The sequence below is a fragment of the Sus scrofa genome, chromosome 1 (assembly GCF_054392235.1).
Source record: "Sus scrofa isolate SSC_HxYL_T2T_F1_AM1 chromosome 1, Sscrofa_HxYL_maternal_Yorkshire_Landrace_v2.0, whole genome shotgun sequence".
Lineage (NCBI taxonomy): Eukaryota > Metazoa > Chordata > Mammalia > Artiodactyla > Suidae > Sus > Sus scrofa.
In genome coordinates, this window is record NC_139383.1 from 263,321,199 (window position 1) to 263,348,701 (window position 27,503).

The 27,503-nt window shown below is 38.5% G+C and overlaps 1 protein-coding gene across 9 annotated transcripts in view; it reads right to left on the reverse strand.

Moving 5' to 3' along the window:
* Positions 1-1,997: 1,997 nt before the first annotated feature.
* Positions 1,998-27,503, reverse strand: part of SHOC1 (shortage in chiasmata 1) — a 96,535-nt gene continuing 71,029 nt past the window's right edge. For 5 of the 9 annotated variants that reach the window (XM_084991954.1, XM_084991941.1, XM_084991962.1 and 2 more), the window contains 9 exons: positions 26,635-26,813; positions 25,014-25,131; positions 23,910-24,021; positions 21,896-22,017; positions 16,381-16,474; positions 9,141-9,272; positions 6,962-7,111; positions 5,369-6,332; positions 1,998-2,293 (listed from right to left, as the gene is read on the reverse strand). In XM_084991954.1, the coding sequence (XP_084848080.1) occupies positions 2,193-2,293; positions 5,369-6,332; positions 6,962-7,111; positions 9,141-9,272; positions 16,381-16,474; positions 21,896-22,017; positions 23,910-24,021; positions 25,014-25,131; positions 26,635-26,813 (1,972 nt within the window). In that variant the 3' untranslated portion in view covers positions 1,998-2,192. Of the gene's footprint in view, positions 2,294-5,368; positions 6,333-6,961; positions 7,112-9,140; positions 9,273-16,380; positions 16,475-16,719; positions 16,864-21,895; positions 22,018-23,909; positions 24,022-25,013; positions 25,132-26,634; positions 26,814-27,503 lie in introns of all 9 variants that reach the window. The other 4 variants (XM_084991926.1, XM_084991949.1, XM_084991931.1 and 1 more) reach the window with 1 other exon arrangement.

The window sequence follows — 27,503 nt, forward strand, 5'->3', positions numbered from 1 at the left end:
GCTCTGCTGGAACTGAGTTCATGTACCTTGTGCACTGTTCCCAGGCTACCAACACAAGACTTGCCTCCCCATAATACCTTGGATGGACAGCAGCACGAGAGGCTGCTCCAGGCCCAGGCAGAGTGAATGTGTCCTTAAACACCGAGCACCATTGAGAAATGCAGGCAGGAGGACTCAGATGCTTTCACTCCGTTTGGTGAGGAAGCAGGGGGGTGGGGATTGAGAGCTTGGCCTAAGGTTGCCCAAGTCTAGGTTCTGTAAAGAGACTCTTGTCCTCTGCAGTCTGATTAAAGATGGGATCAAGGAGATCTGCAAGCTGGGAAGCAACTCTGCTGGAACTTTAAGAAAATACAACAGAAATTCCAATACGATTTCCAGAAATAGTCTCTCTTGGAAGTCTGCACCCTCTACATTCCAAAGCAAAACCAAACATCCTATAAATAAAAGTATAGTACAAAGAGGAGAGTAAGAGAGTTGGTGTAAAGTCAAGTCACGCCCGTCTTAGGAAGGAGGACATGATTAACAGTATAAAGGTTGACAAGGAGTCAAGTGAGGTGATGTCTCAAGGTCCTTGGATCTAAGAAGGTAGAGGTCGGTTTTGGTAGTAACAGCGTGATCATTTCAGAAGCCAGGGAAGAGAGAGAGGATGCCTCTGGTCTTCGAATCTTTTTGCCAAAATAATGCCCAAACTCCATGTACCTCCATTTTAGAGCTGACATATAAAGGTTTCATTGTAACTTTGAATAACATTTTATTAGAAATCTTGATATTTTAAAATGAAATTACTGTATCTTTGTTTTAATATACACCCAATGGAATACACATACTAAAGTAATTAGAAACCTAAAATAATTTAAAAATGTATTTAACTATCCTCCCAAAACATTGTACACACAATACAGGAAAGCACTCTTTTTCCCTATACAGATAACGGATACGATGAATTCTCAAAACTTTTGCTTATCTGATAGATGAAAAAACAGTAACTTATTTTAATTTGCATTTGCCTAATAAATAATGAGGCTGCATATTGTCTCAAATGTTTATTGGCAAATTTTGTTTCTTCTGTGAAATACCTATTCATATATTTTGCCCATTCTTCTATTAGGTTGTCAATTTGTAATAATTCTTTTTTTTTTTTTTTGGTCTTTTTGCTATGTCTTGGGCCGCTCCTGCGGTATATGGAGGTTCCCAGGCCAGGGGTTGAATCGGAGCCGTAGCCACTGGCCTATGCCAGAGCCACAGCAATGCGGGATCCGAGCCATGTCTGCAACCTACACCACAGCTCACGGCAACGCCGGATCGTTAACCCACTGAGCAAGGGCAGGGACTGAACCCGCAACCTCATGGTTCCTAGTCGGATTCGTTAACCACTGCGCCACGACGGGAACTCCCTGTAATAATTCTTTTAGGAATGTAAGCCCTTTTCTGTCATGTGGGTTGCAAATATTTTCTCTTAGTGATTTGTTTGAAATTTTTGTTTATGAAGACAACATTTAAATTGGAAGTTCCTGGAGTTCCTGTCATGGCTCAGTGGAAATGAATCCAACTATTATCCATGAGGATTTGGATTCAATCCCTGGCTTCGCTCAGTAGGTTAAGGATCCAGCCATGAGCTGTGGTGGAGTCCGCAGACGTGGCTTGCATCCGGTATTGCTATGGTTGTAGCGTAGGCTGGCAGCTACAGCTCCAATTTGACCTCTAGCCTGGAAATTTCCATATGCAGCCCTAAAAAGAAAAAAAAAATTGGAAGTTCTCTAACTTCCATTTTGCCCTCGGTTTTAACTTTCTTGGCAGTGGAGGTTGAGTGTTGTGATCTTCACTTGTGGACTCAAAGAGTCTGACTGACATGGAGGCTCATTTAAGAGGCTTGCTGGAGGAAAGGCGGAGGCAGCAGGCCCTTCAGGAGACAACAAAATAACACTTTGATATACATACAGTAAGGTTTTCTAATTCTCTTAAAAATAAAGGCTTGTGATATAATATGTAAAACAATATTATACTAATTAGAATATTTTATTTACGAAGACAAACTATAAGGCAGAATATATATTATGAAAATTTAATACAGAAACACTGAGAACATCTAGGAAGTACTGCATTTTCTTTGATATATGTGCAAATCTTAAGCATTTTGTTACTAGTTTATCATAAAAAGCAATGGAGTGTGGCATGCAGCACTATTCTTTCTTTCAAAAAAACCTCAGACGAGTTTGTCCATCAAGTCTACCAGGGACTTTTTCATATATTAGACGTCGTTTTTTGAGTTGTGGTAGTTGTGAACACATGAGATCTGTTAAAAGGACAAAAAGGAAAACCATTTTATTGTTGATAATAATAAATGTTGCTATTTTTTCCCCAGCTGTCCAAGTGGATCTGTCTCTTCATCATCTATCTGCATATAGTGTCAAAATTTCCAAATGAGATAAAATAATGACTATTAAAAATTACACTTAGTATAAATGCATCTGTTCCTAATGGCGCGATACTGATTAGCGTTAGATACACATACTGATTAGCATTAGATACACATATGTGTATTCTCATACCTTGCACAAACAAATCTCTCTGGATTTAAGACTCTTGCTTTTAAGCTTCATTAAGCCTCTTCCTTGGGAGTTCCCACTGTGGCGCAGTGGGTTAACGATCTAGCTTGTCTCCATGGTGGCACCGGTTTGACCCCCCAGCCCAGCACATTGGGTGAAGGATCCAGCATTGCTGCAGCTGTGATGTAGGTCGCCACTCTGGCTCGGATTTGATCCCTGGCCACAGAACTTCCCTATGTTGCAGGCGTGGCCAAAAAAAGTTTTTTAAAAAAGCCTCTTCCTTAATACATATCTGTAATGTTGTGGAAATTATCCTGAGCTCTGATATATGACAGGTGGTGACCATATACAGACTTACCTTTTATGATTGTATTATATATGACACTTCAGTCTGACATAGTCTAGATACGGATGCTTATAGAGGTTGATTGATTAAATCAGTAAAAGGGGAAGCTAAAATATTTTAAATGGTTTTAGTAATCATTCCTGGTGGTATAATCTCATAATTGCAAGAGATGGATGCCATTAAGCAAATTTAAAAGGCAATGCAGGGAGTTCCTGTTGTGGCTCAGTGGGTTGAGAATATGACTAGTATCTAAGAGGATGCGGTTCAATTCCTGGCCTCGCTCAGTGGCTTAAGGATCCAGCGTCGTAAGCTGTGGTGTAGGTCACAAACGTGGCTCAGATCTGGCGTTGCTGTGGCTGTGGCGTAGGCCAGCAGCTGCAGCTCCAATTTGACCCCTAGCCTGGGAACTTCCATATGCCATAGGTGTTACCCTAAAACAATGACAAAACAAACCAAAAAGTCAAAAATTGCCACGGTGATAATGAAGAAACTAGCATCAAAAGTTCTTGTGAACTTTTTTTTTTTTTTTTTTGTCTTTTGTCTTTTTTTTTTGTTGTTGTTGTTGTTGTTGTTGCTATTTCTTGGGCCGCTCCCGCGGCATATGGAGGTTCCCAGGCTAGGGGTTTAATCGGAGCTGTAGCCACCGGCCTACGCCAGAGCCACAGCAACGAGGGATCCGAGCCGCGTCTGCAACCTACACCACAGCTCACGGCAACGCCGGATCGTTAACCCACTGAGCAAGGGCAGAGACCGAACCCGCAACCTCATGGTTCCTAGTCAGATTCGTTAACCACTGCGCCACGACGGGAACTCCTTGTGAGCTTTTTGAATGAAATTATTTCATGAAAATAATGGGAAAGTGGAAAAAAGCCATTTTTCTAAACCAACATTATTTACTGATTTTAAAATATATTTATGACTAAATTAATGAATTAAAAATAGGTAGACATTGACTATTCCATCTATATCTCTAAAGGCTTAAATGTCAAATTTTATTAAAAAATAATTTCTGAGATCCTCTCATTGAGAAAATGGATTACCTGTTACAATGAGATGCTCTATGTTCAAAGATATAGTAATTTACATGCTTTTTTTTTTAAAGCCTGTAAATATTGGCATCAATGTCAATGGAGATGTATATAATTTTCCCCAATAGGGACCAAAAATTGTTTAGATAAAATTCAGCATCTATTCCTCACAAAAATTCTTACAAAACTAGGGATAGAATATTTCCCATTTAAATCAGGAACAAAGCAAATTATGACTGTTAAATGGGGCTGAATCCAAGCTTTGTGAGTACTGGGACTTATACAATTTGGGAGGTCCTGTTTTTTTTTGTTGTTGTTGTTGTTTGTTTGTTTGTCTTTTTGCCTTTTCTAGGGCCACTCCCGCAGCATATGGAGGTTCCCAGGCTAGGGGTCGAATCGAAGCTGTAGCCACTGGCCTATGCTAGAGCCACAGCAACGCAGGATCCGAGCCGCGTCTGCAACCTACAGCACAGCTCACGGCAACACCAGATCCTTAATCCACTGAGCAAGGGTAGGGATCGAACCCACAACCTCATGGTTCCTAGTTGGATTCGTTAACCACTGAGCCATGACGGGAACTCCGGGAGGTCCTGTTTTAATAAAAAAGAGAATATAAGATTTTCCGGGCCCCTTTCAGGCCTCACAAAATAGCCTATGCAAAAAAGGAGTTTTGAAGCATAAGATTCTCCTCTCTTTCTCCTCCCACCCTACCCCAACATGGTAAGGACACTTTCGTATGGCCATTAGAACTTAACATTTTGTTCTAGATGCTCAGGCCAATGCAATAAGAAATGACAGAGGAATAAAAGGTATAATTCCCTGAAAGGAGAAAATAAAATTATCCTCTTAAAAAAACTGATATGATTAAATGTTCAGAAACATCAGTTGTAAAATAGAGAGCCAATAGTAGTATCTATTTAATAGGATTTTCAGAATTAAATAGTCCACATAAAGGGAATATAATAAGCTCTTAATAAATGTTAGCTCATTAAATATCTCTGCCTGACAGAGGCTAATTTTCCAACTAATTTCTCTATTTAGTATTTGCTAATTTTAGTCTTCTGCTTGATTTAGATTTGTTGTTTTTATTTTTATCTATAAGAATTTGACATATTTTCTTTGCTTTTATTTTCTTAAAGTTCTAAAATTAGAATTTTGATATTTCTTTAACCCCAAAGTCATTGAAAATTCTATTTATTTATTTATTTATTTATTTAATGGCCGCACCTTCAGCATGTGGAATTTTCCAGGCCAGGGATCAAACCTGTGCCACAGGAGCAACCCAAGCGGCTGCAGCAACGACATCAGATCTTTAACCCACTGCACAACAAAGGAACTCCTGAAAATTCTTAAGTGTAGTAATTAAAACAAAAAATTTTTTAAAGTTTGGTGACGGTTCTATCTTTTAAAATTAGAGGATAGTTTTGTCAACTCTTGGATAGTGTTACCTGTTAATGATTTCTTGTCTCCTGAGTTAGATGAAGATTCAGAATGCCTTTTTTGTCCTAAACATTTTCCAGCTCTTTGGGAGAAGTAAAGACTGTTGAATTCTGTTTGATTTACATTAGAATCAGAAGTACAAAATAAATCCAAGCTGGGGACAGACGGTAATTCTCTCCAGAAAGCCTTCTTAGACCCAGCATCTGAGCTTTCACATATGAAGCCTTCGAACTCATCCGATAGACATCTTTGCTGACTAGTGAATAAATTATCTTTCTGAGAGGACCATTCGTCCCATGCCATCTGCTCTGTGTCATACTGTAAGTTGAATGAGTAATTCTTTTGTTTCCACACATTTTTCTTAAGGTTCTCATGAAGAGGAAATTGAGAACCCTCTAATGAAAACAAAGGGGCAGGTAGTTCTTTATTTATAGGTCCTTTTGCTTCATGTGCTCTTTTTTTCTCATAATTTATAAAATTAGGGGCGGTTCTCTCCTGAGTGTCAACTGGTGATACGACAGTTTCACAATTCATTTCTGTTAGACCCAAAGAAAAGACATCTGCTTCTGAATCATTCTGGTTTAGAAAGGAATTACCAGACACATTCCTTGCTTCTATATTAGTCAGGAAAGAATTATTTTGCACTATGTTAGGGTTACAGTTGGATTCTTTCCAGTAGCTGGTCTGATTGTAAGAAGTGTCAGGTGATAAAACACATGGCCTTTCTTTTAGTTCCATAAGGAAAGAGTTATAATTTGAAGTGGTGTCTGTGTCTTCATGCACTGTCTCTCCTAAGTCTGAATATTGGCAATATTCACTATGTTCTTGAATGACAGAATCTGAAGAGCCAGAAGCTGAACTCTGAGAAGTAGAGGTATTAGTCTGATTCCCAAGTTCCTGAGGTGATGACATTTGAGGTGATTTTGTTATGGAAGGACTAATCTTGAACAAGGAAGTGATGCCACAAAAATGCTAAAAAAAATTCATAAAATTAATTGATATAATACAAATACAACATAAACATCAGTCAAGTAAATATAAATAATGATGCTTATCTAAGTGGAAAGAAGAAAAATATAAATAAGTAGTGCATTCAAAGGTGTTATACTGATCCATGGAATAAAAACATACATAATTAGGCTCCATTAAAAGAAAAACTTACTGTAATTTGCATGTATTTTCTAATCACTTAAAACTAGAATTTTTAGTTACACGTTATATGTGAATACCATTTACCTCGTAAAAGCTACAGAAAATTACCAATAAGGCTAAAGTTCTCTTTAGCTACTATAATGAAGGATATAGGAATGTTTGAAAGAGATAATGTAAACACATTGAATATCTGTGGACGGTATAACACTTCAAAATGATCTGAAGTGTGATAAATGATCTGTACTGAATTATCTATATAAGATAGCTTTAATGTGTACAATGTAATTGACAGCCAATGAGAATTCTGTGTGAAATTTAAAGTAAATTATTTCTTTGCTCTGTGAAGTCCAAAATAAACTTGGATACCTCCATTTTGAAAACCCTTATGGTGAAAATAAGACACTCAAATGGAAAGGAAATGAAGGAAATATGGATCTCAAATAACTAACCTTTAACACTTTTTCTGGAACTTCAGGTAAGAGTTCCTGAAGTTGATAAAGAGTTGCTAATAATATCCAGTGCAGTGAAGGTCCTTTATGTAACATGAGCTGAGCCACCAATGGATTAACACTTGGAAAATCAAGTAAGTACATTTCTTCCTAGAAAAGCATTTAAGGAATAATCAACCAGTGGTCTTTTTTCTCTACTCATTTCGGCAGATTAAAATTTTTGTTGCACCTACTGCTCAATATGAGATGCCTGGGAAAAAAAATATGACCAGGAGGGAAAGAAACTTGTTTGGCAGTGAAGATTCATATACCCAGATTTGGGAAGCATCTTAAAGTTCTTTCAGTCTAATCCCTCATCCAGACAGATTCATTCCAGTTCATTTCTTTCAAATGACAATTGTTTTATCTAATGAAAGATTTCTTTTAATGAGAAACCTTTCAGAGAACTTAGCTATACACCTTAAGATTTCTTTAGCTGTCCCTTTATAGAGACTGTACACTATCACAGTTTGGTTAAGATGAACCATGTTTATGATAGCTAACAGATGTCATAATTTCAGGAAAGGCTTATTATAAAGAATACAGAAAGAACTTCTATCACCAGAACTGACCTTGACAGTCTAAAACTATGTTTTCGGAGAGGTCTCATAAATGTCTAGAAATGTAGCAGCCATCTTAATTGCCAAATTAATTTTTTTTTCTGAGTTACACTGGCTTTTTGCACCCTCTTTGATTTTATCAAATCACAGACATGTGAGTGGATTGTACATGCCATTGATAGGAAGGAGGTATGCATACATACATGTGTCACAATTAATTATACCCATACTTGCTAATAGTACTACGAACTATTTAGGCGTGTAAAATTTCTGTGATTTATTATATATGAACATTTTATTTGTTTTATGATTTTATTTTTTGAGTAGTTAAAATAGTCATATGATTCAAAATTCAAAAGGCACTAAAAGATATACAGTGAAAAGTCCCACTCCTATTCCATTACCTCAGTTCTTTCTGGAGAAAAATCAATGTTATCATTTGTTGGTATCCTTCCAGAGATATTTTATTCATTTACAAACAAATGCGTATGAATATTAATTTCCCCTTGTTTTACACAATTGGTAGTGTACTGCATGCTCTGTGCTGCAACTTTCATGTTTCGCTTAGCAATATATCTTGGAGTTCCCTTGTGACACAGCAGATTAAGAATATGGTGTCACTGCAGTGGGTCAAGTCGCTGCTGTGGCATAGATTCAGTCTCTGGCCCAAGAACTTTCACATGCCCCAGGCATGGAGAAAAAACAAATAAACAAAAACCACACAATGAATCTTGAAGATCATTCTGTGTCAGTCCATAAAGATCTTAATCATTTTTTCATGTCTTCAGGATTTGAATATATTTAAAAATAAAGGTAACAGAAACACTAGGTTGGTATGAGAACTTGCAAATATTTATGCTTAAACAAAAAGAATTTCTAAAAATTAGCTATTTAACCTTATAACTATTTCATAACTCTCACTTTCAATTACATATTGAATTACTGACAAATCATGGAATGATAGAATTTTGCTATTTTCTTACTATATGTACTATTCTTAAATGTTTAAATTTAGGAATGAGAAAAATGTTTTTAAAAATATTAGACATTGAAGCCATTAGATCACCCTATGATAAGTTAGATCTGAAAGTGCATTATAAAAACATCCCATTAAAATAGTTCTATGAGGAGTTCCCCTTGTGGCTCTGCAGGTTAAGAATCTGACTAGTATCCATGAGGATGTGGGTTTGACCTCTGGCCTCACTCAGTGGGTTGAGGATCCAGGGATGCTATGAGCTGAGGTGTAAGTTGCAGACACAGTTTGGATCTGGTGTTGCTGTATCTGTGGCGTCAGCCAGCAGCTGCAGCTCCGATTTGACCTCTAGCCTCAGGAACTTCCATATGTTGCAGGTGCAGCTGTAAAAAGAAAAAAGTAAAAAAATAAAAAAATAAGAGTTCTATGAAATTGAAAAATACTCATGATTCTGGAAAATTGTCTAAATAAATATTGTACATTATGGTTATTGTTATATATGTCCATGCAAGCATGATTGAATAAGAAAATGCACCAGAAAGAGAATATAAATATGTGTAATTATATTTGCTTTGCAAATATCTAATTTGTACATTAAGAAATAAACCTCAGATGGTGAAATGTCAAGCCAGGATTTATCCAACCATTCACGAGGCTCTCTCTTCGAGGTCATTAAATTGTGGTCAGCAATTTGTCGAATTATCAATGCAGTCTCTTCCACTCCTGGGGCAATTATAAGCTAAAATATATTTGTGATATGTTAGATTATAGGAAATATTAGGAAGCAAAATATATCATTCAAAAATTATTTGTAATCAGGGCCACCATATCAGGAGCAACAGCCTCAGGCTTCTCCATCACGTGGAATCCCAAAAGAGGCCGGGAGAAGCGGACACTCATCTCTCCTCACAAACTGGCATCCTCCCGCAAGCATTTGGGCGGGAACGATTCCCAGGCATTGCTGCCAGAGAGGAACTGGCAAGTCAAACAGGGATTCCAGAACCTCAGTTTCAGGTGTGGTCTCAGAACCGAAGAACTCAGCACCCAAAGCAGAGCGGAGGTAGGCCTACCCCTGTGCCCATAGTAGACCCCAATGCTGCACCAGGCCTACCTCTTCCGTTGGACCAGGGCCCCCAACCCCTGCCCACAGCAGTTCTGCTCATGGTGCTCCTTCTCCTCCCTCTAACCCACCGAGAGAGAACACGCTCTCCTTCGCCTCCATGGTGGCCGCTCCTGCGATCACCAAAGTCATGGTTCTTAGGGCTCCCTCTTTGGGCTGCACAGGCCGGGGCCTTCCCATGATCTTTATCGTGACCCAGCCCAGGCCAGTTCTGCAGGCAAGAGAGAACCTTCCCACGCTTTGTACCTTCCTCCTACTCACTCCACTCTAGGGCCGATGCCCGTTCCTGCAGGGAGTCTCACGCCCATTCTCACAGTGCTCTGGCCAAGGTCGCAAGAAGAACCATGGTGGGAATCTAACTTGCACACTAGGACAGCAGCACAAAGCCTCCCACAAGTCCCTCAGCGGCCCCTTGCCAGTCCTGCACAAACCCTGCCACCGCTGGACCCATTTAAGACCTGCACTTCCCATGCCAGGCCAGAGTGGGCCCACGCATCCCCAGCTGTGATCAACAGTGAGCAGCCCGGGCCAGGCGCCACAGGCAGCCTGCACAGGCCAACACACTCATCTGGCCGCCTCAGCAGGCACCCTCAACTGAAGAGCGGTCCCCTCCCCTTGACCAGCAGCAGAACCAGCCCTCAGCATTCCAGGGCTCGTCAAGCCTCCTCGAGGAAATTAGGGTCGCTGCAGGCATTCTGCCAGAAGCAGGGCCTCTTCCAGATTCGGATGTATAGGAAGAGCTTCCCCTGGGAGGCCCGGAATCACCCCACAGCGAGGAAGAATTCCAGGCCCGCCTCGACATGCTGCTGAGATCCCAAGGTCCTTGTCCTTAAGAAGAGGAAGGAGACCCTTCCTCCCCCAAGGCTCGAGCTTCTCTCAGGCCTTCTTTGGGAGTGTCCTCAAGTTCCAGGCATACTCACAGGCAGTGTGGGCACCATAAGGGCCACCCTCTCCTAACCTTAAGGGTTTATACGCTTTCAAAGACAGAGGGTGACCAAACTCCTCTTGCCTTTGCCCACCAATGTACAACACAATTGCCCATCAGTTGTTGGTGACATTCTTTGATCAAATAAATATTATCTTGTAACCCCCCCCAAAATTATTTGTAATTAGAAGGAAACCCCCCCCCAGCAGATTCTAATCTTTGAACACTATTTTGTATATAATGTATCAATGTAGCTATCTGAGGATAGACAATTTTCTTTCCTTCTTTAAATATAGCCTTGTAGTTTCCAATTTTTGGAATGAAATTGTTTTTCTTCACTTCCAATTAGCATTTATTGCTAAAATCTTTTAAACCTATTTGGTGTTATATTTCATTTATATTAGAAGAAAAAGCAACTTGGAGGTCACTGGTAATATTTAATATTTTGATTTTTCTAGATTAAACCTAACGGTGCTCAAATAAAAGTGAGAATTAAAAATATACAGTGCAGGGAGTTCCCATTGTGGCTTAGTGATTAATGAACCTGATTGGTATCCATGAGGACTTGGGTTCAATCCCTGGCCCTGCTTAGTGGGTTAAGGATCCAGCGTTGTCATGAGCTGTGGTGTAGGTTGAAGACATGGCTCGGATCCTGCATTGCTGTGGCTGTGGCTGTGGCCGGTAGCTACAGCTAGGATTCAACCCTTAGCCTGGGAACCTCCATATGCCACAGGTGGGGCCCTAAAAAGACAAAAGACAAAAGACAAAAAAAAAAAAAAAATACAGTGCAAGATTTTTCAAAAACAAAGTTGAAAAATAAGAGTATTTACAGATTAATTTGATGCTGTATTCAAAAAGAAAAATTTTGGAATTGTTCATCCAACACTAGCTTATCAAAAACATAAATGTGTGTGTGTTAAACTCAACTGTAAAAAGAATTTCTTCATATCCCCTACTTCCTGTCTCTCACTTGTGTTTTCTTCCATGGTCTTCTCTCTTCTGAAATGCAAGCCTTTTCCTTCCTCTTTCATTTCTATTTTTATCTTCTTCATCTTTTAGATTTGGTTGAAGGAATTATAGTTCAGGGGTGAGCAGTTTAATGTGGACACAGACTACTGCCCTAAATCAGATCTTTAAAATAGCTTAAAAATATAAATCTTAAAAAATACAGTATCTTAAAATTACAGTTTGTCCTGTAGTAGAAATTTAAGAAACAAGGACTATATAAACCTCAGGAAATAATTATGACTTTTTTCTTTCACAAGAATAACAAATACAAAACTGCTTGCACAGACCTGGGAGGTATATGCATGCTAAAGGAGGTTTTTTTATATTAAATATGTGGAGTGCACAGAAATGCACTGGGTCCAAATTTATTTTATTAAATGTTTTGGATTTTTGAGAAGATTTGACACTTTTGTTTATACATAAATTTTATTTTAAGGGGCATACTTTTATAATGCTATTGAATATTACCTCAATTTATTAGGGCAAGAATTCTGGTGCTTATGGCTAGACTTTGGGAGATTCAAGAACCCTCAACCCCAACATTCTTTATAAATTTTTCATATGTGTATGTTTATGCATTTTTTTGCAAAGAGAACTCACAAGAAAGTTATAGAACTTTCTTTTGAGATGAGAATTAAAATACAACATGATACTAATAACAGTATTTTCTTTTAGTTTAAGAAAATGTATTTAAATTTCCTAATACTCACTTTATGGCTAGGCTTTTCAGATGCTTAAAAAAAAAAAAAAATCCAAGCTGATGGATTTTTTGGGCCTAAAAGGACAAAAGCCATATTACTAAATATATTGTAAAATCATATGACTTTAGGGAACCCCTTTTAATGTAATAATGTCGTCAAGTTAGAAGACTGGGAGGTCTGAGAATTGGTGCTATGTTGATAACAGAATAAGAGCAAATTGATCAAGAGTTCCCTTGGGAGTGCCCGTCATGGCGCAGTGGTTAACGAATCCGACTAGGAACCATGATGTTGTGGGTTCGGTCCCTGCCCTTGCTCAGTGGGTTAACGATCCGGCGTTGCCGTGAGCTGTGGTGTAGGTTGCAGACGCGGCTCGGATCCCGCGTTGCTGTGGCTCTGGCGTAGGCCAGGGGCTACAGCTCCAATTCAACCCCTAGCCTGGGAACCTCCATATGCCGCGGGAGCAGCCCAAAGAAATAGCAAAAAAAAAAAAAAAAAAAAAAGTGTTCCCTTGGGGTGCAGCAGTTTAAAGATCTGGTGTTGTCACTGCAGCAGCCCAGGTAGCTGCTGTGGTCCAGGTTGGGTCCCTGGCCTGGCAACTTCCACGCACCATGGGTGAGGCCAACCCCCTCCCCCAACAACACAAAACAAAACAAACCCAACAAACAAACAAACAAGAGCAAATTGATCATACTTGTTTCTCAAATTCCATGGAAAAACAGACCTAATTGTAAGATTATCATGTAAACCTGAAAGGTTTTAGAGGACTTTGATCCAGGTGGGAGCCGACTTTTGGAATGGATTGTGTCTGGGCAGTACCTCTGGTTTCATCCTAAATACCTTCCTTGGAACGTGTCCTCTGTGGGCCATGTCACTGCACCTGAATACAGTCATCTGCTGATATCAGATGCCCCACGCAGAGGAATAAAATGATTCTCTAAAGCATATTTCACATATGATGGCTTACTACAAGCTGAGAAGAAAAGAGGCTGATTAAGTGGAGAAACCTCATTTGAATGAATGAATGAGACAAATTTACAATTTTTTTTAAAATTTATTTTTGTTGTGGTTGTTGTTGCTATTTCTTGGGCCGCTCCTGCAGCATATGGAGGTTCCCAGGCTAGGGGTCCAATCGGAGCTGTAGCCACCGGCCTACGCCAGAGCCACAGCAACTCGGGATCCGAGCCGAGTCTGCGACCTACACCACAGCTCACAGCAACGCCGGATCGTTAACCCACTGAGCAAGGGCAGGGACCGAACCTGCAACCTCATGGTTCCTAGTCGGATTCGTTAACCACTGCGCCACGACGGGAACTCCAAATTTACAATTTTTTAGATAACTTCTAAGAATTTTATTTCAATGTGTAATATGCATCACAGGAGCAGAATTGGCTGGATTTTATTTCAAATAGATCATTTGTTGATTTTCTTTACAGGTTCTGCTCTCACTGAATTCTGTTTACTAAGAGGTTTGTTGAATATTTTTATTCTGTACAAAACTCTGTGCCAGATGCTATAGTTTTACAAAAACAAAGAGCCTAGTTCTCATTGTCCAGGGTGGAAGATATATGAATAAACACCTCATATATAAGAAAGGTATAAAAACTGGAGAATGGGAGGAGACATTTATCTTGAGAGAATATAATTGGGGCACATTTTTTAAAGGAGGTAGTGTTAGAGCTGGGTAGAAAAAGTCAGAACTCTGAAGGCTGGCAGTAAAGGGATGGGAGTAGTATTTCTGGGTGTAAACAAGCCAGAATCACATGACTGAAAGGTGAGAGTGTGGAGCCATATTCAGGAAATGGTGAGTAGTAAGATGTTAAAGGAAGGATTACGAGGGGCGAAATCGTGGAGTCTGAATCCAGCTGAATTTATTTTGGTGAACTAGGAAGCTATAGAAAGTCTTTTGAGCAAGAAAATTCAACTCAACAACAAATATTTAAGAGCTTACTATGTAGGCTCTGGGCTAGGTGCTAGGAAGACAAAAATGACTAAACAAGTTCTTTTTTCCTTCAGAAGCTTACAGTCTGGGGAGTGAAATATTCACAGCTATATTTCAGAAGTGTAATTGGTGTCAAATATGTGATGCAAGGGAGTGGGAAAAGAGTACAAATAGGAGATTAGTTAGGAAGCTACCTTAATACTCCAAGTAAGAGGTGAAAGGATTTAATTTAGGGAAATTCCAGCGGGAGCAGAAAGGAGGGGTATGTTTTAGAGACACTACAGAGTTAAAAGGAGGAGTTAGCTACTGATTAAGTTAGAATAGTAATGCCATAACCAAGTGTGAAAAATTAGCAGACTTCAATTAAAATAGAATCAGGAGACCAGAAGGGGGAGCTCTCATGCCCTATCATGATAGCCAGAGTCCAACCAGAAGAAAGACTTCCTCTTCTTTTCCTGTTAATGAGAGACTGTCACAACTCAGACAATGAAAAGCCACTATATTTTGAACTCTCAATTCCTGTAACAGACTCTTTTTGTTTACGAAAGCCCTCCCAACTTCCTTCTCTCCTCTTTTTTTATTTAAAAAAAATTTTTTTTAGGGCCGCACCCACACGGCATATGGAAGTTCCCAGGTTAGGGGTCAAATTAGAGCTAAGGCTGCCAGCCACAGCCACAGCAATGAGGGGACCGAGCTGCATCTGCAACCTACACAGCTCATGGCAATGCCATATCCGTAACCCACTGAGCGAGGCCAGGGATTGAATCAGCATCCTCATGGATCCTAGTCAGCTTCCCTAACCGCTGAGCCACGAAAGGAACGCCTCCTTTTCCCCCTCTTTCAAAGAGTTCACTTGTTGTGCAAGCACTTGCATGTGGCTCCTTATGGCTCCAGAACTGCAATTTTTTTTTTTGTTGATTCCAGTACCTACCCATTTTTTGCTGCAGAAATAACTGGCTATTTGTTATAGGTCAACATAAGTTTGGGGGAAGATGAGAATTTGTGTTTTGAGGTACTTGTGAGATATTCATGTGGAGATTTCTAGTAGAACTCTAGAATACAAGTGCAGAACTTAAGAAACGTTAGGAAAATTTTAAGGATTTCTTCAGAAATGAAAGCTAAATTTGCAGGAATGTCTGAGTTTATTAAGGAAAGATTATAAAGTGATAACAGCAGAGGACTGAGCCCTGTATTTGGGTGAGATGTCTAAACTTCAGAGTAGGACAGTGAAAAAAAGCCAAGAAAGAAGACTGATTAGAGATCACCAAGATATTGCTCTATTCATAGTCCTAAGATTTCCACTTAACAGCAGATAAAAACAGTATTTCTTGGCGTTTCCATCATGGCTCAGTGGTAACGAACCCAGCTAGCATCCATGAGGATGCGGGTTTGATCCCTGGCCCCAGTTAATGGGATAAGGATCAGCATTGCCATGAGCTATGGTGTAGGTCACAGATGTGGCTTTCATCCTCTGCTGCTGTGGTGTCGGCTAGCAGCTGTAGTTGCATTTCAATCCCTAGCCTGGGAACCTCCACATGCAGAAGATGCAGCCCTAAGAAAGAAAACAAACAAACAAACAAACCCAGTATATCTTTCATAAGTGAACATTTCTGATCAAGGGATATTTATTTTTATTCATATCCTACCATATTTCAAAAAATTCTAAGTATTAATAAAGAGATAAAATACGAATTTAAATTCATTAAAGGCTTTTAGAACAGAAGTTTAAGTGGAAAGAATATCTGTTAATTTGAAAACTGTTCTTTTTTTTTTTTTTTATCTTTTTGCCATTTCTTGGGCCGCTCCCATGGTATATGGAAGTTCCCAGGCTAGGGGTCCAATCGGAGCTGTAGCTGCCAGCCTACGCCAGAGCCACAGCAACGCAGGAACTGAGCCGCGTCTGCAACCTATACCACAGCTCACGGCAACGCCGGATCGTTAACTCACTGAGCAAGGGCAGGAATCGAACCCTCAACCTCATGGTTCCTAGTCGGATTCGCTAACCACTGTGCCACAACGGAAAACTGTTCTTTATGTGGCTTTTAAATGTTTTTTAGTTTACCCATTTAATGTTTCTTCTACTGGGTACTTGAGTTTCAGTATAATTTTGGTTTATGAAAAATACTTATAAACAAAGATATAGGAAAAGAATACCTTTACATCCAGTTCTTCTGACTTTAGCCCAAATGAAACCAAAGCTGCATAAATCAGTGCGAGGTGATGAAGTGTCTTTTCTGTAAGATGGTACCTAAAAAAAATTATATTACTATGTCTTACTCACTTGGTGTCAAATTCATTTTATTTTCCACAGTTCATAATGTTATTAGAATAACCTGGCTAAAACAGTGCTTGGTGGCAGGCTTATGGTTTTTTTTTGTTGTTGTTTGTTTGTTTATTCAGCACTGTTTTGTAAAAAGGGATCCACCCCCATTCTTCAGTACTGTTAAATGCAGGGGATGCTGAGAGAGTATGTGTGTGCGTGGGAAGCTTTACCTCCTCCCCTTGCTGGCTCCAGGGATGGCCATGTGACTGAAGCATAGCCAATTAGAATATTCTATTCTTCTGGCCAAAGGATCAGGTTCAGATGTGAATACATGGCCAGAGCTAGGATAGCTAGAATCCTCCTGGGTCTTTTCCCTGAAGAGTTAGGAGAAACACTCTTAAATGATCATTATGTGAGTTGATAGAGGTGTTAACTAACATTACAATGGTAATTACACTGCAATATATAAATGTACCAAATCAACACCTTGTACTCCTTACACTCACATAATCTTATACATCAGTTATATCTCTGTAATTAAAAAAAATCCCTTCCTCTCTTCTATAGTTATTAAGTCGGTCAGATGTGACTCTTGAGCTGTGGGTAGGTATTTCTACTACCTTTATCCACTTTAAGTACTCTAAGCAACAAAAAAGAAGTTTATTAGCTCATAGTACTAAATACAGAATAAGATGTTGATCAAGGGCTATTTATTCTAGGGACTTAAACGATGTCATTGAGACAATGGTTCTCTTAATTTCTTGTCTCTTCTTTCCTCTGTTGGTTTCTTTCTCAGGCAAGTTCTTTTCATGAGTGGCTGATAAGAGCAGTCCACTGTGCCTAAACTGTTTGTATCATGTGGTTTCTGCTGAACACTTGGTTTCCCTGGAGTCTAGAGTTTTGATTTGTGACCACAAGTTGAAGGCACTGAGTGTCTGGTGAGTTTTCCTGGTAGACAACATCTTATAAGTGTTGTCACAATGCTGGGGAAATGAAGCACATTCTGTGTGATTCTATAAGGAGAGGACTCTTGGAAGCTTCTTCCTGGCCTGCCATGACTTTGCACCATGAGATTTTTCCCTTTGATGAATTTGCTTTGTAACTGCTCATTGTAATAAATCACAGCCATGAATCCAAGGATGTGCTTAGTGTGGTGAATACTCCTAACAAATCATCAAAGCAGGGGATGGTCTCGGGCACTCCTGACACATTTTCTCAAATAGGAACTAATGGCATAAACTACTGAGGTAACGTGAACAATTTACTTTGTATTTTCAATTTTCCTTATTTGGTCAGTTGATTAAGATAATTTTTAAATATTCCAGTGATCTAAAAATATAAAAGCTGAGACATCTAAAAGCCTGAAAAGAATTACATTTTATAGTAATGAGTAAATGGTAATTCTTCACATTCTGAACACAAAACTATCTCAGAGTATTACATAATTAATTATTTCCATGAAAACCTGGGTAAAAATAAGTGTAAATCCCTTCTAATTCTCCTTGTACTTCAGTTGAATTTCCAGGTGGATACCGATATAAAAACAACTCTTAAAAATTCTGAATCAGGGAGTTCCCGTCGTGGCGCAGTGGTTAATGAATCCAACCAGGAACCATGAGGTTGTGGGTTCGGTCCCCGCCCTTGCTCAGTGGGTTAACGATCCGGCGTTGCCATGAGCTGTGGTGTAGGTCGCAGACTCGGCTCGGATCCTGCGATCCTGCGTTGCTGTGGCTCTGGCACAGGCCGGCGGCTACAGCTCCGATTAGACCCCTAGCCTGGGAACCTCCATATGCCGCAGGAGCGGCCCAAGAAATAGCAAAAAGACAAAAAAAAAAAAAAAAAAAAAAATTCTGAATCAGGAGTTCCTGTTGTGGCTCAGCTGGTTAAGAACCCAACATAGTGTCTGTGAGGGTGTGGGTTCAATCCCTGGCCTTACTCAGTGGATTAAGGATCCAGCATTGCCACAAGCTGTGGTATAGGTTGTAGCTGAGGCTCGGATCTGCTGTTGCTGGGGCTGTGGCACAGGCCTCAGGTGCAGTTCTGATTTGACCACTAGCCCTGGAACTTCCATACGACACAGCTGTAACTGTAAAAGGAAAAGCAAAAATCAAAAAATTTCAAATTAATTATTTTTTATGCAGAATACTTCCATGTTTTTGATAAAGCTTAAAATTCTTTACAGCTTTGATTAATATTCAAAATGATTATTTTAGACTTGAATAATTATTATTTTTATTTTTCAGTTCTGGTAGAAAGGAAAAACTTGGTTGAGTGACTGCTAGAGGTTATCGATAATAGAAGAAGGAATAAGAATTAAGTTGCTTGCATTCTTATATTCTAACTGACAGATATCCCCACATGATAGTAATAACTGTACACAAAGACCTTGGTACAGTAAGATAAAGAAAAATGGAATCAAACAAAAAAGTCAACAAAGAAAAAAAATCACACAAATAATGTAATGTTAAATAAGACATCTCTACCATATCTAATAATTAAATTAAAGAATAGTTTTGAAACTTCTACTATGAGTGATGTGGTATGTGTTATGGAGTATTTTAGAGATTTAAAAAAAAATAAAAAACATAAAAAAATAAAAAAAGAATAAGACCAGTTTGTAGTTTAGTTGGAAAGATTCATTCATTCAATCAAGGAGTATTTACCAAGCATCCACCTTATGAAAGCAATGTGGTCAGTGCGGGTAGGCAACTAATCCAAAATGATAGTATAAAACAAAATATGATAAATATCAAAGATGAAAAAACAAGGAGCTAAGAAGTTCAAAGGATAGAAATGTTACAACTAAGTATCTGTTTGCATGCACGAGTGGGGGTTATTGGGGAAGGGTCACATAGAGAAAAAGTAGATAGGTCCTGAAAAGTGGGCACAGTTTTATCAGATGAAATAGTTGGAGGAGGCAGAGAACATCATAGGAAGAGAGAAGTGTATGAGCAAAATTACAAGTAGAAAAACAAGGAGCATGTTTGCAAGCCAATGAATAGTCCTTTTGGTTGAAATGGAAAGCAATGAAAATTGAGCCTGAAAATATCTGTTGGGATTATATTCTGAAGATTTTGAATATTAGGGTGAGTAGTCCGTATGTATTCAGTAAATAATGGTCAGTGAAGGTTCGTTACCAGAGTGAAATTCTAAGAGCCTTGTTTTAGGAATATCAACTGAAAGTATGACAGATTATGGAGAGTGATGTTGAGAGCCATCTAGAAAACTGCTGGTAGTTTGATATAATAGTCCGCATAAAATAATGGAATCGCACCTAAAATGCTGGTTAATATAAATGGAGTGAGGGGACAGATGAAAGAGAAAGTTCAGTGGCTGAATCTATAGGATTCGTTTTCCAGTCTTGGTGACTAAAAGAAAGGCGATGGCTATAAAAAGCTAAATGGCAGAAAAGAGGAGATACAGTTTTTGGAGGGAATGGGGAATATAATAAATTCATACTTTGTTGGGACCCTGTGGGATATCAGGTTGGAAATCCATAGAAAATTAGAGACACATGTCAGGAATTTCAAAGAGAGACTGCAGCTGCAAATAGAAACAATAATTACATGCAGAAAGATGATGACTGAAGCTATGGGAGTGGATAAGATTCCCAATGGACAGAATGGAAGAAAAAAAAAGAGAATTCAGATCTATTTGGAGACTGAGACAAGGAAGAAGAGATAAAGGGGAGTTCCCGTGTGGCGCAGTGGTTAACGAATCCGACTAGGAACCATGAGGTTGTGGATTCGGTCCCTGCCCTTGCTCAGTGGGTTAAGGATCCGGCGTTGCCGTGAGCTGTGGTCTAGGTCGCAGACGCGGCTCGGATCCCGCATTGCTGTGGCTCTGGCGTAGGCCGGCACAGCTCCGATTTGACCCCTAGCCTGGGAACCTCCATATGCCGTGGGAGCGGCCCAAAGAAATAGCAAAAAAGACAATAAATAAATAAATAAATAAATAAATAAATAAAATAAAATAAAAATAAAGATAGAGAAAGCATAGAGAGGTAGAAGATCAAAAACACTGAAGTAAAAAAAAAATTTTTAAAAAAGGGAGTTCCCGTCATGGCACAGTGGAAACAAATCTAACTAATATTCATGGGGATGTGGGTTCGATTCCTGGCCTCACTCAGTGGGTAGGGGATCCAGTGTTGCCATGAGCTGTGGTGTAGATAGCAGATGTGGCTTGGATCCTGTGCTGCTGTGGCCGTGGCATAGGCTGGCAACTGTAGCCTGGGAACCTCTATCTGCTGCAGGTGCAGCCCTAAAAAGCAAAACACAAAAACAAAAACAAAAACAAAACAAAACAAACAAAAAACACTGAAGTGCCATGGGACTGAGGAGTTTCATGACAGGAAGCACTGACAACAGTCTTAAATACTTCAGAGTAGTGAAAGATAAAAATATTTTTGGAGATGATTATAAGAAAGTCACAAATGACGAATGACCTTTGAGAGACAGAGATCAGTATACAGGTAGAGAGAAAAGCCAGATTGCAAAGAATAAAGGGAGAAAGTGGAAGCAATAGGTTCATACAATTTTAAATTAGGGAAAAGAGCGACATAATAGTGATAAACTGAGCCAGTGTCTTGGCATGAATTTTTTGGGTAATTGTTCAGTTAAGCACATCACTGAAAGAAAGCATAGTAAGATGCTATTTAGTTGGTGTATCTAATAAGATTTTAGAGAGAAGTGATTTAAGAGTGACTTTTTTTTTTTGGCTGGGCCTGCAGGATGTAAAAGTTCCCAGGCCAGGGATCTAACTTGCCCTGCAGCAATGACAATGCCAGATCCTTAACCCGCTGAACCACCAGAGGACTCTAAGGATGCATCTTTTAACTGACCAGTCCAGAATTAAAACTAAAAAAATAAAAACTAAAAAAAAAAAAAAACACTTAAAGCAGCGATTTTTTTTTTTTTGTGGTATTTTGTCTTTTTAGGGCCGCACTCATGGCATATGGAGGGTCCCAGGCTAGGGGTTGAATCAGAGCTGAAGCTCCCGGCCTACACCACAGCCACAGCAGTGCCAGATTCAAGCCACATCTGCGACCTACATCACAGCTCACGGCAACGCCAGATCCTTAACCCACTGAGCAAGGCCAGGGATCGAACCCAAAACATTATGCTTCCTAGTTGGATTCATTTCCACTGCACCGCAACGGGAACTCCTAGAGCAGCTCTGAGTGCAGTAGAGGAGAAGAGGATGGTTTGCAGTGAATGTCGAGGGAAATATCATCTCCAAAATTCCAATTTGTTTTCCTGTGGGCGTGCCTCCACCTTGAGAATCCCTCACTCAAAGTAAATTAGATGAGCAAGAGGAAAATTTACATAACCACTTTTCTTCAAAGAAGAAAACAGAAGGGCTTAAAAGACAATATATGTGACTTTGGATGAAGAAGTATTTACTTACTCTGAGTTTAGTGGCTTTTTGGCATATAAAATCATCCAACAATAACTGTACTGGAATGATAATGCCATTAGTCTCATAATGATATTGTCTGATGCCTTCTCACAGTTTAATTCTTCTAGGTCCTACCAGAAAATAAAAAGAGTCACCAGGTTGACCAGTTGTTATGAAATTATTGCTACCATAGTTTAAGAATCTATGATATACAAATTATAACAGGAGCAGAAAGTCACTCTGGAAGTAGTAGGGGAAAAGCTTTAGTAAAGAGTTTTCATGAGTCTCCCAAAGTCCTAGACATGAAGAAAGCAGTCTACAGAGTGCTCCTAGTCAGAAAAAGTCCTTTGCAGACAGGCTTCTGGCTACTTTTAGGGATAAAAACCTGTGGATGGTCTGCACTGACTGTTTATTTAAGGAAAATGAAAAAGCAGCAGTCAGTGGCCTTCCAGGAATCCCTCTCTAATGATCTAGAATCCTTTTTCTCCTCTACAAAGTTAATTTTTGAAAGAGAGAATAATTCAAGAAGTATTTTATTCTAACAGTAAACTACCTAAGCATGGATTAAAACAGTTTCCCCAAAAAGAACCCTCTCCTCAAGTAGTTGTTTCTTAAGAACCTTACACATGCAAAACACAATATCCCTTAAGAACCTTTCAAATGGGAGCTTTTTGTTTCTGACATATGTCTTATATTTTTAACATTTTTGCTTATAAAATTAGACTTCTACCTTACCATAATATGTGCCATTAATTTATACTCCGTACCATGAAACCTGGTTTCTGCTCCACACTCCCACAATATGAATTTCTTTGTAATGTGAACTCCAATCAAGCAAACATATCAGGGAGATTCACACATTTTAAATTCTAAAAAAACCCATATACTTATGGCTGCACCCGAAGCATATGGGAGTTCCCAGGCCAGGGACTGAATGTGAAGTTGCAGCTGCAAACTACGCCACAGCTGCAGCAACACCAGATCCTTTAACTCCATTGCGCCCAGCTAGGAATCAAACCTGCACCTCTGAAGCTACCCGAGCCACTGTAGGTGGATTCTCAACCCAATGTGCCACAATGGGAAGTCCAATATGTGGATTCTTTTTTTTTTACTTATTTCGCAGTTCTTTTCTAAGAACTTTTCTTTTTTTTTTTTTTTTTTTTGTCTTGTTGTCTTTTTGTCTTTTGTTGTTGTTGTTGCTATTTCTTGGGCCGCTCCCGCGGCATATGGAGGTTCCCAGGCTAGGGGTTGAATCGGAGCGGTAGCCACAGGCCTACACCAGAGCCACAGCAACGCGGGATCCGAGCCGCGTCTGCAACCTACACCACAGCTCACGGCAACGCCGGATCGTTAACCCACTGTGCAAGGGCAGGGACCGAACCCGCAACCTCATGGTTCCTAGTCGGATTCGTTAACCACTGGGCCATGATGGGAACTCCCCAATATGTGGATTCTTGAAGCGATTTTCTGTCTTTAAAAACTGACTTATCTACTAGCAATCCTGACTTACCTTAGAGGAAATTCCATATTACCAATTTTAGATTATGTTACCCTCTTTTAAAAAACACAGTGGCAGAGTTCCTTGATGGCTCAGCATGTTAAGGATACAGCATTGTAACTGCTGTGGCGTGGGTTTGATCCCTGGCCTGGGAACTTCATGTGCCACAGGTGTGACCCAAAAAACACTGAAACAAACAAAAAGAAACAAAGAAAAGATTTGACTTTTTAAATTTTCAATGCTATAATTATTCTATAAATGTATTTTACAACAGGTCAATACATAATATTAAAGATTCTATATTTGCTCTATCTTCTTAAAGTACGTTAAAAATTATAAGGCATTTAAGAGTCTTGGTAATAAGCTATTTTCTACAGTGATGCTTTTAGCACCTATGGCTCATATGCAAAGTTTTGGAAGAAATCATGAATAGATTATAGTTAAGCTCTCTATAGCAAAGCTTAACAATAAATCACATATATATTTTAATATATTGGATTTATAGCTTTTGCTGTATAGTTTTACCTGCAAAATTATAGTAGTGCGTTCATCAATTGTCACCACCACATAATGCTCTGTACCTCCAAAGAGTTTCAATGACTCGCTACAGCATCTCTCCACTAGTGTGATATTATAGCTGTAAAATATAATATTTGGGGGTTATATATGGCTAAGAAAAATTCTTTAAGAAAAACTGTATTGTACTTCTGCATATTAAATTATTTTGACTACTGTGCAAATTTCATACATTAATTTATTCTACTTTGTGAGTTTGAGGAATGAAATTATGAATTGTTCAGTTTATGACAAATTTGTTATGTGCTGGTTAAGTAATTTGTTAAATATTACTGTACATAATACTATTATAAATGTCTTGACCAATTTATTCTAGCTCCTTAATTAATTATTCATGAAATCAAAACATTGTATTATGAGACTAAAACATTCTACACTTATCAGGATTTTCTTTTCTTTCTCCTGAAAAGTGGCCTAGATTTTAACTATCTTTTATAAGCTCATAGTTTTCTGTGAATGCCCCACTGCCTTAAGATATAAAAACGAAAGCGTGGAAAATAGATCTGCATTTTAACTAAAGTCACAGCCTAATAATTATCCTTCCAACCTCCCTTTGACAACTTGTGTGTCATGATAAAGGGTTTTATATGATTTTACAATACTCAGTGTTGGTATGAAATTAGAACTAAAGGTCTAAATACTTGAAAATTCGTTTAGAACTTCATAATCTTATTTCCCAGACAGTACTGAGAGCACTCATTCTCAGTAATTTCAATGGCCCAAAGATATAACCATATAATTCACAGGAAAAAACCCTACATAAAATGTTTATATTTGCTGGTAACAAAAGAAATGCAATTAAGATATAAATGGAAACCACAATTAAATATTCTTCTCCACAAAATTGATATATAATCAGAAAAGAAAATATTCATTAATTATGATGGTGTACTACAGGGAGAGAAGTATAAATTGACATAAATTCTATGAAAAACTATTCCTATGTGATATAATTCCAGGCATGAATCAGAAAGAGTGCCAGATAAACATTATATTTAGCCAATTAGCATATATATATGTATCTTTGTTAAAGTTATGAAATCAACAACTTACTTGGATTCTAGCAACTGAAGTATTTCTGGAGTATTAAGAAGTCCTTCAGATGCAAAAAACACATACGGAATCTGAATTTCCAAAGGAAAACGACCAAAACTATCCAGCAGGGTGCTTCCTAAATATGAAAAAAATTGTAAATATTTCTTTTTTCTCATCCCATAGTTTTTGTTTTTGTTTTTTTTAACTAAACACAAGAATAACAGATGTATGTCCAAGGAGTATATAAAAATAAAAATATACTCAATGGAGAAATATGAACTCAAAATAGTTTGAAGAATAAAATAAAAACCATATGTTATCCTACTGCCTAGAAATAAAAGAGTTAATAGAATTTATTTAAACTACTAAATACTTAAAAAAGAAATTTTCTGGTGGCCTAGTGGGTTAAGGATCTGGCCTTGCGGCTTGGGTTGCTGCTGTGGTGCAGGTTGGATTCCTGGCCCGGGAACTTCCACCTGCTGCAGGCACCACTAAAAAACAAAACAAAACAAAGCAAACAAACAAAAAAACTACTATAAACTAAAAACAGAGTTTAATGCATACTTCCACACCTTTTCCTATATATTTGTTTGTCTATATTCACACATGTACACGGCACTTGAAAAAATAGGATCATGCTCCACCTGAACGTTAATATCTGCTCACTCACTTAGATTGGATACTTGTTGTGTAAATATATACTGATTTACATCGAAATTTAAAATTATGCATAATAATCCATAGGGAATGCTACAGATCACTAGGAAAATATCATATACCTCAACAGATAAATAGACAAAGGACATAAACAGGCATTTTACAAAAGAATGGCTATACAAGATCAATTCACTTATGAAATGATATGGGTAATCAAAGATATGCAAGTTAACACAAGTATAAAATATCTGCCTCTCATCCTTTTAAATATTTAAAAGGTTAATAATACCTCTCATAGTAAAAATATGAGGGAAAAGATCCTTTTATCCTTTCTTGGGCCCATGTTTTAATTATTTAAACAATTTAACATTTAATTCTGTATAGCAGAGATTCCAAAGTAATAATTATGGTGACTCTTTTTAGAATTGAGTTGTAATGTTTCAGAATTCAAACTTCCTAAATTCTTTTGCGTAAAAATATGAGATCAAGATTAGATATAATTAAATTGTGTTAAGAGTTCCTGCGGCGGAGTGGGTTAAAAATCGACTGCAGTGACTTGACTGGCTGTGGAGATCTGGGTTCAACCCCAGCTGGATGCAGTGGGTTAAAGGATCTGGTGTTGCTGCATCTGCGCCGCAAGTTGTAGCTGTGGCTTGGATTCAGTCCCTGGACTGGGAACTTCTATATGCTGTAGACACAGCCATAAAAATTTTTTAAAAATTGAATTGTGCTGCTATAAGTCAAAGTTAGAAATTAAAGAGAAAAGGACATAAAATTTGTAACGGCTACTTCACAAATGAGGAGTAAGAGGTAAGAGATATTTAAAGGTCTTAATCAAGGTCACACAGAAGGTGGTGAGATTAGAGCTTGAACTCAAGTCTTCTGATGCTATAGCTTGTTCTCTTTCTGTAGATTAGAAACGGAAAACAGAAAATTTTTCAAGATAATGAAGCAAAAAAAGAATATTAGTTTATATCCTTACTCTTTAAAACTGTGTCTGGAAGAATCACTTTAAAGGCCATGTAAGGAATATTCAATTTTTTGCAATGTTCAGTCCAACAGGAGTTTTCTACAAAATTGTATTCCACCACAAGTGAGAAATTACTCCAGGGGAAATCTGCTCCAATATATTGATTGTGTACAACTACACAGAAACTTGTGCTGATAACAAAAGAGAGCCAAGAAAATAGAATTAGACTTGTGTCACTATACACTTGGAATGCTAAAAGATGACTGTTTTGGCTATTTTATTCTTTAATCTATGCCTATTTATCTTCGAAAGACACTGGTGTATTTTCGGTTGTTCTCCCATTGTGCTAATTTCTTTTTACCTTTCTTTTTGATGATTATACTTAAAACAACAACAACAAACAAACAGAATATAGGGAGTTCTCATTGTGGCTCAGTGGTAACAAATCCAACTAGCACCCATGAGGATGCAGGTTCGATCCCTAGTCTTGCTCAGTGAGTTAAGAATCCAGCGTTGCTGTGAGCTGTGGTGTAGGTCACAGATGCAGCCTGGATCTGGCGTTGCTGTGGCTGAGGTGTAGGCTGGCAGCTGTACTTCTGATTCGACCCCTAGCCTGGGAACTTCCATATGCGACCCTAAAAAGCAAAAAAAAGAAAGAAAGAAAAATATTGAGCAAACACACTGGTAAAAACAAGGGTAAGTCTAAATAGGTACTTCTTATACTGACACTAACAATAATAATGATAATTTGAAGATATTAAAACAGGACTGAATTAAAATTCTGGACAATATTATATAATACACAAGACAATAAACCAAGCTGAAGTGTTCCATGTAAAGTGTTTTTCGGGAAGAGGGTAGAGACACTGACTAATTTCAGA